Source organism: Prunus dulcis, chromosome 7, assembly GCF_902201215.1.
Source record: "Prunus dulcis chromosome 7, ALMONDv2, whole genome shotgun sequence".
NCBI classification, from domain to species: Eukaryota; Viridiplantae; Streptophyta; class Magnoliopsida; order Rosales; family Rosaceae; genus Prunus; species Prunus dulcis.
In genome coordinates this window covers 16,086,808-16,101,034 of record NC_047656.1, presented here as the reverse complement: position 1 = coordinate 16,101,034, position 14,227 = coordinate 16,086,808, and the positions used below count along the sequence as shown (strand labels likewise).

General features: G+C 37.2%; 3 protein-coding genes and 1 non-coding gene across 4 annotated transcripts; 1 reads left to right on the top strand and 3 right to left on the bottom strand.

Annotated features, from left to right (window-relative positions):
• Positions 1–1,216: 1,216 nt before the first annotated feature.
• On the bottom strand, positions 1,217–3,001 carry LOC117634682. The gene is made up of 3 exons (XM_034368868.1): positions 2,883–3,001; positions 1,742–1,855; positions 1,217–1,610 (listed from the first exon to the last, which is right to left on the bottom strand). Exons 1-3 carry the CDS (start codon positions 2,898–2,900, stop codon positions 1,473–1,475), a joined length of 270 nt encoding a protein of 89 aa, XP_034224759.1. The 5' UTR covers positions 2,901–3,001; the 3' UTR covers positions 1,217–1,472.
• Positions 3,002–3,047: 46 nt separating this feature from the next.
• On the top strand, positions 3,048–3,121 carry TRNAI-AAU. The gene has a single exon. It is a non-coding gene; the product is annotated as a tRNA-Ile (tRNA).
• A 572-nt stretch (positions 3,122–3,693) lies between these two features.
• Positions 3,694–5,665, bottom strand: LOC117634197 (proteasome subunit alpha type-7). Its single transcript, XM_034368167.1, has 3 exons — positions 5,363–5,665; positions 4,239–4,653; positions 3,694–4,097 (listed from the first exon to the last, which is right to left on the bottom strand). Exons 1-3 carry the CDS (start codon positions 5,533–5,535, stop codon positions 3,936–3,938), a joined length of 750 nt encoding a protein of 249 aa, XP_034224058.1. The 5' UTR covers positions 5,536–5,665; the 3' UTR covers positions 3,694–3,935.
• Positions 5,666–6,656: 991 nt separating this feature from the next.
• On the bottom strand, positions 6,657–12,457 carry LOC117634885 (histidine kinase 1). The gene is made up of 13 exons (XM_034369158.1): positions 12,114–12,457; positions 11,605–11,847; positions 10,706–11,503; positions 10,359–10,606; positions 10,070–10,229; positions 9,776–9,902; positions 9,611–9,700; positions 9,330–9,515; positions 9,155–9,224; positions 8,851–8,893; positions 8,603–8,743; positions 7,352–8,494; positions 6,657–7,048 (listed from the first exon to the last, which is right to left on the bottom strand). The coding sequence occupies exons 1-13, from the start codon at positions 12,366–12,368 to the stop codon at positions 6,833–6,835; spliced, it is 3,720 nt and encodes a 1,239-aa protein (XP_034225049.1). The 5' UTR covers positions 12,369–12,457; the 3' UTR covers positions 6,657–6,832.
• Between the last annotated feature and the right edge of the window lie 1,770 nt (positions 12,458–14,227).

Here is a 14,227-nt window from a genome sequence, read left to right as displayed (position 1 = left end):
CCCTTTTAATTACATATTCAAATTCAAGAACATATGTGATTATTTTCAAATTAAATTCTACCCTAGGTTCAAAATGACCAAGGAGATATAAACGTCCAATTATATGGATGGAGAAATATTAAGTTAAAATTTCATTTCTTATACAAGGAAGTGTTACATGCTCCGACAATAGATATATTATGTTATAAAGATGTTAAGTTGTATTAATAATGCTCAAGCACTAATTCATTAGTAATTTAATAAGTTCAATTGAGTTATTAGTGTCGTATTATGTCGCTAACCGATTATTACTTAGTGCTTTTGTAGATCATTAATTGAGTATATTCTTATTTGATTATGCAGTGTAACAGTCCCGCTCATCTAAAAACCTAAACATGAAGTCTTGTGAGAGCCTCTTTAATACATGCCATTGGATTAATCCAATGACACATGTGATATAGTAATTTAAACCCTCACTCGTGCTCCTTACCTTACCCAAACTCTTTTAATTATTTATTTTAATTGGTCTAACCCAATAAATAAATAAAAATTAGGGTTGCACGTTCAAACCCAGGCATCTTCTCCCTTCTTGGTTCATTTATGACATGTTAATGCCATATATCCATCTTTGGACTTGAGGCCATCATATTTATTTGCAAAATATTTAAGAAATTTATTGAATTTAATATTTTGACTCACGAAGATATTTTGGCTGTCAATGGAATGAAAAGCCGCCAGGGAATCGCTTGTATGAATTTCTTCTTCTTTCCTAAACTTAGAACGACAGAAGGAAGAGAGAGAGAGAGAGAGAGAGAGAGAGAGAGAGGATAATGAGAAGATAGTTGGGATGAATGAAGACAAATGAATGTGTATCCCTAGGTTAGATAGAAAGGGAATGAAGATGCTGAGAGGAAGAGCGAGAGAAGGGATGAGGGAAGAAGATGGCTGGGGTGGAAGACAAATTGAACGTTTATCCTGATTTTTATTTTATTTATTGGGTTAGAAATAATAAAATAAAACTACTAATTATATGCGTCATCGGATTAATCCAATGACCGGTATTTATGAGGGACCTCACAGGACTCATTTTTAGGTAATTTAGATGAACGAGACTAATATTTGGATTAACAAAACTGTGCATAATGGGCCCACACAAAAAATCACACTAAGGTGATGGGCCATAATATTGGTCCGATAGATGGGTTGTCTGAGTTGCCCCAGACCTTTGCCCGATCAATTTTTACCAAACTAACGCATAAATTTGTTTCCAAAAATTCAAGTAATCATAGAGACAACAACATTAGCGAACAGAGAAAGAGAGAAGCAAGATCTACCCCAAGTTATGATCACAAGTATAGGTAAAATTCTGCTATATCGCAAAGTAAAATGAGAACATTACATACATAAAGGGAATGGGAAACCAGGGTGAGGCGAGGGAGCCATACAAGACAGATAGCCTTGAATATCAAATAAATAACTGCCGCTACTTCAAACTATAGCGCCCGATCCCGAAAACTGTCTGTTTTATCAAGTCTAGCTGTACCCGAGCTTGATGATTCGCCCATTGCATCAGGAGAAGCTGCTCTCTGGGCTGAATCTTTCTTCAGAGAAGTTGGTATACCTGAAATCTCCTGAAGAATGAAAGGAGTAATCACCAGAGGCAAATATAAGTTAACATGTCTATACACAAGGCAAGAATCCTACAGGCTACATCTATTCTCTCATCAGATAGAACAATATAAAACAATCAATTCCTGATTACCTTCATTAGATGCAACCTCAAGTCACAAGGTCGAACTTGATTTCCAATGCACGCCATCACAAATTTTGAATAGTTAAACAATACATCAGCAGCAGCTTGCTTTTTCTCATCAATCTATATATAAATAAAGCCAGAAAAAAAAAACAAATTAAAGTCGGTTCGGCAATTAAGAAGCATCTCATCAAATCAAACTTGCAACACCAAGCACCAGCTGATCCAAAACATAAACGAAAGAAATTTAAGTACTAAATAAACCTCTATCCGCCTGAAGCGCACAAATGATTTAAGTCATATGAACTTGAGAAGGCACCAAGGGTTCAGTCACCTAATTTAGTATCTCTATCAGCAAAACCAACACGATCATAAGCATAATCTGATGTTAACCTCAACAAATTTCTTCTGCCATTCACTTTATCTGTGCATAATGATAATGGAGTACTATCACTCCCCATTGGAGCAAGGGGCACAAGGTAACACTAGACTGACAAAGCAAGGAAAAACTATCACTTCCTATTTTCATTTTGCCTTTTGCTTTCTACAACTGTCACCCAAAACAATTCAGTCAGGAATTATTTTATTTTTTTGCTTTTTACAGAACATAACATATGCAAACGTGATTTATCGTCCAAAATCCACAGATCACTGGAACATGAATTTCTAAGATTTATGTGCCCAGAAAATTCCAATTGGGGACATCCCCAATTCTTAATCTTCCAATACGCAAATTCTACCACAGAGTTCATAAAATTGATTGACCCTCTAAACAAACACACAAAAACTTTCAATTTCTGAAATCCAGCTACAAGTTTTCACTGCACAAAGGTCGCCATGATTCAAAATCTGACACCAACCACGCCTACAATCCATAAAATGTCCAATAGCCAACGTAAAACAAAAACTAAATAGATTAAGAACATGTAAACTTGCGAAAAATCAAATTTTGATGAGGTGGTTGTGGTTGGATTTGGGTGTTGTTTCGAGCGTTAGCCAAAGAGAGAACAGATGAAGGTCGTGTTTTGGTTTTGGTTCTGGTTTAGAGACGGTGCAGATGTCGATGGTATCAGAATTGAAACGAAATTTAATTTCTTCTAAATTAAGGAATAAAAGAAAAGAATTGAAGTTCAAGTTTTGAAAACTGTACCTCGTAATCTTCTTTCATGGCGGAAACTCTGCGTCTATGTTTTTTTTTCCAATATCGGGGAAAAGAAGAGAGGAGAAGTAGGAAGAACCGCCACGGAAGGCATGAACAGAGTTAGATAAATAAAATGCAGTTGAAATAAAAAAATAACGAACGAAAGAGCAAATCGGCCTATTAGCTCAGCTGGTTAGAGCGTCGTGCTAATAACGCGAAGGTCGCAGGTTCGAGACCTGCATGGGCCAATTTATGTTTTTGAGTAAATTTTCTTTTCTGGCTTTTGTTATATTATATTGTTGAGTACTTGTAGGCCCTAAGTTCGCGGGTCAACTAAAACTAAACCTAACAAATGTTTTCGGCCTCATCTGAGATTGGAAACCATTTATAGAAAGACTTTCATCCAAGGGGATAAGAATTTTTGCTATCTCGACCAATAACGCAATGATATGTGAGATAACTTTTTAACGTGTCATTATATTATTGGTCAGAGATAACAAAACACTGCTATCCCCATTATAAGTAAGTTTGTTTTTCTGTACTAATAGCGGGAAAGTTGTAAATTTTGGTCTTATAAAGAGATATCAAACGCAAAGGTGAAAATAGGATTTACCAACTTGGAGAATAAGGCACTATAAACAAGATCAAATCTGGATCCGATCACTCTTTACAGGACCATTTCCTCCAAGTAAGTTTTAAGCCATTAATTGGAGGAAAGCCACCAAATTTGGAGGACACCCAAATTAAGTTGGGTGTAGCAAATGGTAGAATAAACTGGACTGTTGAATCTTCATAAATTCCCCGAATTAATCATCACAAATTAAAAGACAATGATTCTACCAGTCTCAATTAAAACTTAATTAAGCAAATCCCAATCCATTTGAAAATATAACCAGTAATAACTAGCAGTTTTGAAGCTCATGAGCATACTAAATGCTGATGACAGTGATCAGTTTAAGCCACAGCAAGTGCAAAGTACAACTCCAAAAGAACAGCAAGGTGGAGGACATCAACCAGAGCTAGTAAAATAAACTTGCAAAATGAAAATAGGATGATACAAGATCATGTTTCCCTAGGAGGGCCCTTCTTTGCCGCCTCAGCAGCCGCTTTCTCTGCTTCTATCTCAGCAACAATAGCATCAATTTCAGCTTCTTCAAGTTGCCGCAGACCATGATCCTTAGTCATCACAGCCACTTCTATGTTTTTTCCCCCACTTTCAACAACCTACAAATGAAATTTTACACAATTTGAAAGTTTGGCTTCTAAAGAACAATATGTAAATGTTCAGCATACAATAACACAAGAACAAATGAGATGCTAAGGCCTCAAGCAAAACATCTAAACTCACAAGCACAAACAACATACCTCAAGCAAAGCACGGATTGCAAGCTTTATGGTTTCTTGCCCAGAAGTTTCTTTGAAGTTCTTCTCCAGAAATTCCCTTATCGAATTGGAGTTTCTTCCAGTTGCATTAGCTTTCCATGCTGAAAAAGTCCCAGAAGGATCTGTCTGGTATAGTGATGGTGAACCCGTGTATGGATCAAACCCAACAATCAAAGTTGAAAGACCAAATGGTCTCACACCACCACTTTGTGTGTACTTTTGCTGAAGACCAGCAATGTAACGCGTTATATACTCAACTGTTACTGGATCCTCAACAGTAAGCCTGTGGCTTTGACATTCAATCCTAGCCTTGTTTATCAAAACACGAGCATCTGCTTTGAGCCCAGCACAGGCTAGAGCAATGTGATTATCCAGGTTCACGATCTTCCTCACTGATCTGCACAGCAGAAGCAACAAAATGGTTAGAAGACAGTCAAAAGCAGGACCTCTCTTTCTGTTCCCTGAGAAGCACTAGATTCTATTATGAATTATAAGGATACGAAAAACTTATAAAGTTAAACGGCTATTGATTTAAGACTTGAATTGCATCCTAATTCCTAAATGAGTAACTGATATGTGGTTGGGAGTCCTGTCAAAGATAAAAGCTTGGAATACTTGAAAAGTGTTATTATACGCTCGTCTCAAGGCCAATGTAACAAAAATATAAGGTCTATCATAATTCATATCTTAGAGGATGCAGAGTGCACAATCATAATACAGTCTTCTGAAAAATTCTTCCCCATTTTCATTAAAGTTTTCATTTGATTAGGACTTCAAAGTCTCATTACCAAAATTCTGAATAAAAGGGCGATACAAGATTTCAGAAACGAATAAATAAACTATCTTTTTTTTTACACTGGGATTTCCAAAGTAAAATTAACATCATGTTTGTTTAAAATGGCAAGGACCCAATTAACATCTTACATTTCCTTAGTTCAATTTCTTTACAAATGCAGAAGCATCAATCAACCGATTGCAGAAATCGAAAGCAAAATTAGAAATCGATGTCATATAAAAACCCTAACCCTAAACCCAACCTCATTTTCAATCTGTTAGATCAAAGCACAGAAAATCATTGTTTGAGAGAGAGAGAGAGAGAGATGGACCTGGAGTCCTGGAGCTTGGCAGTGGACTTCTTTTCGACGCCGAGAACGATGGTGTCTGTGCCACGTACGCCGACGGCGGCGTTACCCTTGCGCACAGCTTCGAGCGCGTATTCGACTTGGAAGAGATGACCATCAGGAGAAAACACCGTTATGGCTCTGTCGTACCTCGCCATCGTTCCACTGTCTTCTTTCTCTTCCTCTTCTGCTTCTTCTGATCTAGTAGTATTGGTGCGAGCAGGTCTTTTTGCTTTTACAACTTCGCAGTGACATTATATTTTGCAATTCTCAACTTAGGCAACAAGTCACTTGTTAAATTTTCTTTTCGCACTATGGGCAAAATGGTCATATAAGATTTTTGCTCTTGCTTATTTGGCTTATATTGTATTTATTTTTGGGGCTAAGCAAAAGTCTCCTTTAAATTAAGGGTTGGTTTGGTAGTGATTGAATATCAGAGGTCGAGGAGAAGAAAATATAGATCGAAGGGACGAAATTAGAGAATTCTAGGAAAAGGTTTACTCAACATTCAAATCTAAATTTTAAAGAATTACATGGGGGTATTTTTAGCAAACTAAAACCTAGACATAATAGGATAAAAATCTCTTACTTAAACAGAAATCATAACCCAAAAAAATAGGAAGCTTAAAACTAGAAATTTGGAAATCTGGAAAAGTAGAAATCCGACTAGAATTTGAAAACTAGAGAATCTAGAAAACTAACAAATACATTAGGAAACTAATAAATTTAGGTCATACGCGTCCTGCATCATCTCGGTCATTTTTCAGTTGATTATCTGGTTTTTATACAAGATATTGTTAAAATTATTCTAAATTATAGAGAAGATGATTGTGCTCGCCATAACCACAAATAGTACGCAAGTCTATTTTGTCTTTTTTGGGGGTAATTTTTATAGTATTGTACAAGTTTTTATAGGATTAGAAGTTTTGTTTTTCTAATTTTATCCTTTCTAACATCTGTTCATGAGGATTGACAGCCTATCTCATGTCTATGCAGAAAGGAACTTTGCTTGGCCAGCCTTGGGTTATTATCTTTGGACTAATTAGGCTGCACAATGTTCTTTGCTCCCCTCCTCAAGGTCAGGATGTTCTCTTTGAAAGACATGATTGGGGCTTCTAGGCCTTGGTTGATTTGTTTGTAGTTTCATTCCTTTTTTGTGGGATTTGGAAAAAATAAAATAAAAAACACCTTTGCTTTCCTCACATCAGAGCCAACCTTTATATTTCTTCCCATAAGAACCACATCAAGGAACCAAGAAAGCAAAACACAAGAAGAAAATGGGAAAATTGGAAAATTGGAGCATGTGACCTTTTGGTCTGCACAACTTAAGAGGAAAATTGGATCTACATATCTAATGTACAGGTTATGTTGTATTTTCCAAAGCACCATTAATTTCACATTTCTCTAAGCAATTTGTTTGCTTACATCTGATTTGCCTGAAATTGAGCTTGAAAGTTAGGCTGTCACTTTAGTGAGTGAAAGAATGGTAGACACCATCAACTTGTAGTCAATAGGCTTTGTTAGATAAGCATCCATGCCCACCTCCAAGCATTTGGCTTCATCTGATGACATTGCATGGGCTGTTAGAGCAACAATTGGAATGTGTAAACCAGTCCCTTCTTCTGATTTCCTGATTGCTTTTGTTGCCTCATAACCATCCATCTTTGGCATCTGATTCAAGCAAACACACAAGTTCAAACAGGACGGATTTGTATCGCGCAATTTACACTTATCCAAGGTCAATCTGAACTCTAAATCCTAGATATTCTGTTTGACACTAGTCCAGTTAAGCTCAATCCACAAGTTTGAACTAAACAAATTGAGTTCCAGACAAGTTCATTGCAATTGACAGTCATAGGGGTTTCATTAGTTTTAAGTAAGTTTTATATCCTTCAACATGAATAATTTAATGATCAAAGACAGATTTAAAAGCTTCAGAAAAATATGAACTATCTTCTGAGCTTTGATTCTTACCTGACAATCCATTAGAACCAAGTCAAACGGACGGGGGACCCAACTTTTGTTTTCTGCATTTGTATCTCTATCCTTCAAGCGAAGCTCCCTTCTACTGTCTTCTGCAGTGAGCATACAGTTTAGAGCATCAACTGCCTGCAGCCCGTCAGCCACAGCAATTACTGTAGCCCCCATTTTTTCTAGCATTATAGTTGCAACTCTCTGCAGCACTGGTGTGTCTTCTGCGAGCAGTATGCGTAGGCCTTCGAGAGATTTCTGTTGATTCACAGCTCTATGTGAGTTACCATGCTCTTTACGTCCGTTGGCAATCAAATGCTGTTCTTGAAATTTGGAATTTCCACATTGAGATTTATGTTCTTCATCTTCCATGTCACATAAGTTGGACCTTATCTGATATGACTCTTCTTTCCTTGAATTTTTTTCTTTTGAGCATACATTTGTCAGTTCAACTAAGCAGCTGTTAACCGTCTGGTATTGTGAGGAACTAGGTTTTGTGTTCCTGTCTCTTTGGTTTTCTTCAATATGAAGTGCATTTTTGGAATTGGGGTTATTCTTTTCACATATATCAGAATCATCAGAGCTGGCAACATCAAACTGAGTAGAATCAATCTCAAGGCATTCATGCAATTCACCTTCTTTTGTGGTACTTTTTGCAGTTCTCCTCTCTGTTTCAAGGTTTCTCTCTTTTATGACATCTTCCAAAATCTGAACCATCTTTGCCTTGTATAGAGGTTTGTTAACCATCAACACGTACCCTTTTCTCCGGAGCTCCGTCTTTATGGCGTTGGAGGTATCATGATTCAGCATCCATGCAAACTTTGCTTTCCCGGAGTACTTGTCAAGGAAGTTAAGCTGTTCCTTCCATATATCTGTGCTCAAGTCCAGCAGCCCTATATCGACAACCATGACGAAAGCTGGGTTCCTTATGTCATATATGCTTCGAATTTCACCTCTCAAAGAGTCGCTTAGTGAAAACTGTGTTTCAAAGCTGTTACTGTGACCTGAATTCCTGCTTTGAAAGAGTTCTCGAAGAATTTGTGTCAGTTCATTCCACTCGGATGTTGCCACAGTGAACACTCCATTTTTACGCAACCACTGGGACGTAATCAATCTACCCATGCTGCCATGTAGTGCAAGTAGCACCTGCATTCACATTCAAAAATCGTAAGCAGATAAGAAACCAAATACAAGAAACTTACCAGTTTCTACTTTCTAATAACCTGAAACCCCAATGAAAGCAACTTAACTTACCACTACATTGTGCTTTGCTAAATCTACTTGACAAAGTTGCTCTGTGCCATCTGCAGGCGTATTGATAACCAAGTATAATTGCATTAAAGTTCCAGGCCCATCCTTCTTTACAACCTTGATTTCTCCACCCATCTTGTTAACCTGTCACCACCAGTACAATTGTTCAAGTGTAAAAAAGGAGATTCAACAAGAAGGAGATTTTCTTTGACAAGCACGACTATTCTATATACTTGAGAAACTGAACTCACCAACGTCCGTACGATGCACAATCCAAGTCCAGTGCCACCATGCCTGAAAAAGATAACACACTTAAACATGCCTGCAAATAAATGATTCTAATCTAAACCACAGAAAGTAGGCCTAGTCCGAAATGATTAAGCTCTTTCTTGAGCCAAATAAAGTCAAGCATATGCTACATTGGTATGCATATGGTCTGGTGGGTGGAATTGTTCACAGTCTGAGTTGCACTGCTTTCTGAAACATCTGTCATCTCAAAATTTAATAAAACTCATCACCTAATTGTGGTCAGTGGAAATTGTTTGATTTACTTACGTTCGAGTTGTTGAGGGATCAGCTTGCTCAAAGCTTTCAAAGACAGACTCCCATTTACCAGGATCAATTCCTGCATAATATTGGACAAAGATAAATGGTACAAGTTATCATGGATTAAAACGGTTTTTTGTGTGAGTGTGTGCTTGAAATGAGCTAACTTTTCAAAGGTGCGTACCACAGCCAGTGTCATCAACTTCAAACCAAAGAATCATTTTGTCGTCTTTCTTTGGGGCCTTCTTTACATGGTTCCCTTGCTTCAGCTTTGCCTTATGAGAAGGCCGCAAATTTTTCTGATCGAAAGGGATTCTCCTGATATCACCAGAAGTGTTCTCACATGATCCTCTGAGTATAACATGGCCCGCTGGAAACATTTGCCAAATTTAACAAATCAAATATAACACAAAATTGTTTTTTAAACAGATCTTGTCAAGTCATCAGTATGGAAGTTGTACTTACATGTAGTGAACTTGATAGAATTGCTGATTAGATTAGCAAATATTTGAACAACTCTTGCAGAATCTCCTCGAACTAATTTTGGCATGTCATCTGAAAAACAGATTGATCAGAAAAATATTTGCTTCAAGTTAATCAGTTCTTTCCACAATGAAATTAAAGTCATACCAGAGAGATCTAAAACAGTCTCCACATTGTGGTTAATGCACTGCACAGAGAACATATCAAAGAGCCCCTCAAGTTCTCTTCCCAAGTCAAACTCGGCTTCTTCCAACACCAGTTTTCCAGATTCAACCTGTAATTCATATTTCAAAATTGATTTTCTGAGTCAGAAATGTTCATAACATTTTTGTCAAAAATGGAAAATTAAACAGGAATATATTTTCTTTCAAGTTCACTAGTCAATAAATTTCTTTTGGCTGAATGGCTCAAAATAAGATAATCAACCTCTTTATATCTCACCTTGCTGATATCCAATATGTTGTTAAGAAGCCGAAGTAGAGCCGTCGAGCATTTCCTAATCTGAGTGACTGTGGAATATTGTTCATTTGTAAGGCAATCATCACTGATAAGAATGTCCAGCAGCCCAATCACTGCAGCCATTGGTGTCCTCAGTTCATGGCTGCAATGCAACAAAGTAAAACACAATAAAGGGTTAATTTTAGTCTCTCATGGGTTAGTTGTGGAGAGATTTAAACATGATTATGTCATATTGATATACAATTAGTAGCTCCAAATTATGATAACCTACCTCATATTTGCTAGAAATTGGCTTTTGTAGTTGCTAGAGGCCTCTGCCCTTCTTCTTGCATCAAGATGACTTATCAGCTCTGCCCTGAGTTTCATTTCCTTTGATACTCCATTCGTCAGTATGAAAATGCAAATACATCCAGTGACCAAGATACAAAATGATGCAGAAATCAGTATAACCAATGTTTTGAAGGCTCTCTCATCTACCTTCCCCATTATATATTTTCTTGGGATGATAATAACCCCTACCTGCACAAAGCTTAGCTCAATTTAGTTTTTTGTTAGGTGCTAATTTGATTAGTTTAGTTTCTTTCTGTCAAATAATATATGTTCAAGATCAAGACTTACGAGAGGGAGTCTCTTCAATTTTAGAAAAAACGAGTCGATGTAGTATTGCTGGTGTCCAAGCCTGGCATTCTCAACATGAACCTCATGACTAGGAGGGAACTCATTGCCATAGGCTCTCTGTAACCACTCCGCTCCAGTTCGAATGATGTGATCCTCAGAATCGACAGCCATCATAAGCTTAGGCCCTTCTGTTGAATTCCTTAAAAGAGGAGCATTTGTAGAAGTAGCAAGCAAGTAACCTTCTTGAGACGTTAAGTAAATATGTCCACTGTGAAACTCAACCAGTTCTTTCATCAGCTGCCCAACACTATATAGAGCTGTAGTAACACCCACAACAGCCACTATGCTTTTATTTGAAGGGTCAGAAACTGCCAGTGCTGCTGACAGCAGTGGTGAATCTGAGTACTTGCTCACCGCCACGTGCCACGTGGCCACACCATCTGGTACTTGTGAAAGCCCTGCTATATTGATCAGATCATCTGGCTGGATTTGGCTTGCTTTTCCTATCTTCTCACCCGTGACAGGATTGAGGGGTTCGCGGTACCATTTTGCAGAAATGTTGCCATGTATGGTTTGATCACTCCACCCCTGATGTGTTGACATCATATTAGCATCGTAAGCTCCACTGGCACTGATTGAATAGTTTGCAAGATCAGAGTAGATGTAGTATGTGTTGTTGCTCCTGTGATCTCTATGAAATGCCTGGACAAAACCATTTCTGTAGTTGATAGTAATTGCATTGAGAGCTTTACGACTTGCAAACATTGCCCATGTCACAGCCCTCATCGATTCGTATAGCTGCTAAGAGTAGAAAAGTATCAAATAAAGAAAATTGCAAAATGGTCTCAACTCAATCATATATGACATTACAAGAACAGGACAATTGCATAACAATCAACCTCAACTTGTTCTGCTTGAGTAGTAGGCTTGCTGTACCGTTTGATTACATACTCCGACAGCTTAACCTGTGCTGCTGTTATTTCGGCTGTAGAATTCAAGATGTTCCACATCCGTAAAACGGGACGCTGCAGAAGTTCATAACGTAGCCCGTATGCTAAGTTGCTCAGTGATTTTGCAGTGTAGATCCTTGTGAAATGCCAAGTCAGTATGGTCAATAGCCCAATTAAAATGGCTAGCATAACCTGCACACAAAAACCATCAATATAAGGCAATGCATGAATTAGCAAAAGTGATATCTTTTTATTTATTTATTTTATTTACAAATACACATGTTAATATTCACTTTGAAGAACAGGGTTTTTTCAATGACTGAGACAAGAGATAAAAAGAACAATGCACAGACAAAGTCACCACCAAGCTTACTATTTTAAGTACATATTCTGACAGCCCAATTCAACCTTTATATCTTCATCGACGCGATGAAATTCTACAAAAAAATTCTACTAACCATGATAGCAAGCCGGGCCACGAAGACGCTGTAGTATGAGGAGAGGCAATGAGCATTTGCATACTGAAACTGGTCTCTTTCAACATCCCTATGAAAGATTCTTCTACCCTGAGGAATTGTACAGTTTTTTCTCCAAGGTGTAGCAAAACCTGAAATCTTATCGAACACCTTTCTTAAAGGAGTTCCCATTGGTGTGCTTCTACTTGGTGAACATTCAGAACTATCAAAAAGGCCTTCCTCTGCTTGCTTTGCCATAACAAGCCTTGTAACTAAAAAGTATGCATTAGCAACAATAGAAAACTTGTGTTTATGTGTGAGAGAGAGAGAGAGGGAGAGAGAGAGAGGGTTGTTGGGTGGAGGTGTGTTTATAATATACTGCTTTCTTGTGTCATTTCCCACTTTTTGAAGGCAAGAGGCACATCTGGTTATTGCAATGGCTGTGAGTGGGGGGTTGTGGTGTTTTTATTCCTCATCATCCACAGCATCAATGCCACATCTCTAAGCTCCTTTTCCAAATTGTGCTTTGCCAAATTCCACCTCTGTGTCTCTGGTGTGGTTTTGGATTTTATACACAGTTGTTTAAGGCACTAGTACTACCAGACATAGAAGTGTATATTGGTACAGCCATTACAGCTATTTGAGAATTACATGAGGTGGGTTAGCCAGGGCCCACACCCCTCATGCCCTTGTAAAGCAACCTTATCAACTGGTACTTAAACACATTAATTTGAGTTTTAATCTGCTGGGTGTTAATTCTTGTTAATGAATCTCCTTAAAGCAAATCAAGTTTGTGTGAAAATACTTGATCTATGGCGCTACCAATAAACTTTGCGAAATTTAAACAAAATCCGAGTGAGTAAAAGGCGCAAGTGGCTTGTAGTTCAATCTATATCTTCAGTGTTCGTTTTCCCTCTTTTATTATCGCTTGTAAAAAGGAAAAAGAAAAAAAAAACTGAAAGGTACATAGAGGTGGCTTCCCTAACTCACTCACCCTAGGATGTATGCCAATGGGTGAAAGTTGGAAACTGAGGACATATTTACTGAAGATGGAAGTGGTCCTAGAATGAGCCTCTTCTAGAATTTCATAAGGAGATTCTCGGATGAAGGATCTTTCTATTTTGTCAACTGTCATGATGTGTTTTCATTTAGTTGGTAGGTTGAAATGATACTGAATAAAAAGCCTATGGACCAGATGCTGCAAGAGTCAAAGTCCTAAATTAACTCCTTTTTCTTTTTGCTTTTCTTCATTTTGCTCATAAAACGATAATTAATCACTCCCTGCACCTTGGACTCAAATTTTCACTAAATAAGTCTATCATCATTTGGTTTTTTTAAAATATATATATTTAAAATTTTAAATAATAGAGAATTAGACAAAATACAACTACTGAATGACACAAAATGGATTCGAACCCGACTTGCCTACTGAAATAAAGGCATTAAATAATCATCATTTGGTTTAGCGATATTTAGTTTCTATTTCGATGACTGTAACCACATCAACCTGGCAAACCCGGTTTGATTTGCTAAAAGGATTTCATATTGTAATCTAGTGATTATAATTCTGATTATTAGGTGAGATTAAGATGTTTGTAACCCAACCTTTTAGGGGATAAGTAAAGAACAATATCTCAGTAGTCGTAAGTTTTTGGGGCAAGTTGGGGTAGCTGCTGAGTGCTGATAAAATTCCTTTTTTAATTACGATAAGACTAAGATGATGAAGGCGGCTTAATTAACTAAGTAATTAAGTAATTAATTAATTGATTGGAATTAATTCATACAAACATAATATGGGCGTGCAAATGGATTTTGACTTTGCATGGTTCATCCTCTAGAACACTGGTTTTGTGATCCACCTCACTACCCATGATGATCTTTTGCTAATATCTGACAAATTAACATTATTTTTATGTTATAAACTAACATCTATATATATAGCAAAGGGCAAAGAATGGTGAAACATTCAAAATATCAGAAAATGTCCTTGGTTAATTCAACCGTAACAATTGAAATTATTAATTAAATGAGGATAACATGATAAATTCACATTTTTTCATATTTAAAAAAATTAAAATTAAAAACAAAATTTGATAATAGGTCCTACTTTTATGGAA

Coding starts and splice junctions, on each gene's coding strand:
- LOC117634682 (XM_034368868.1), bottom strand. Junction 1,611..1,741: donor TGAGGTTGCATCTAATGAAG/GTAATCAGGAAT, acceptor TTCATTCTTCAG/GAGATTTCAGGTATACCAAC.
- LOC117634197 (XM_034368167.1), bottom strand. CDS start 5,535: ATGGCGAGGTACGACAGAGCCATAACGGTGTTTTCTCCTGATGGTCAT. Junction 4,654..5,362: donor GCCAAGCTCCAGGACTCCAG/GTCCATCTCTCT, acceptor TCTGCTGTGCAG/ATCAGTGAGGAAGATCGTGA. Junction 4,098..4,238: donor CAATCCGTGCTTTGCTTGAG/GTATGTTGTTTG, acceptor TTTCATTTGTAG/GTTGTTGAAAGTGGGGGAAA.
- LOC117634885 (XM_034369158.1), bottom strand. CDS start 12,368: ATGGCAAAGCAAGCAGAGGAAGGCCTTTTTGATAGTTCTGAATGTTCA. Junction 11,848..12,113: donor TGGCCCGGCTTGCTATCATG/GTTAGTAGAATT, acceptor TTTTGTGTGCAG/GTTATGCTAGCCATTTTAAT. Junction 7,049..7,351: donor TGGTTCTAATGGATTGTCAG/GTAAGAATCAAA, acceptor TGCTTGAATCAG/ATGCCAAAGATGGATGGTTA.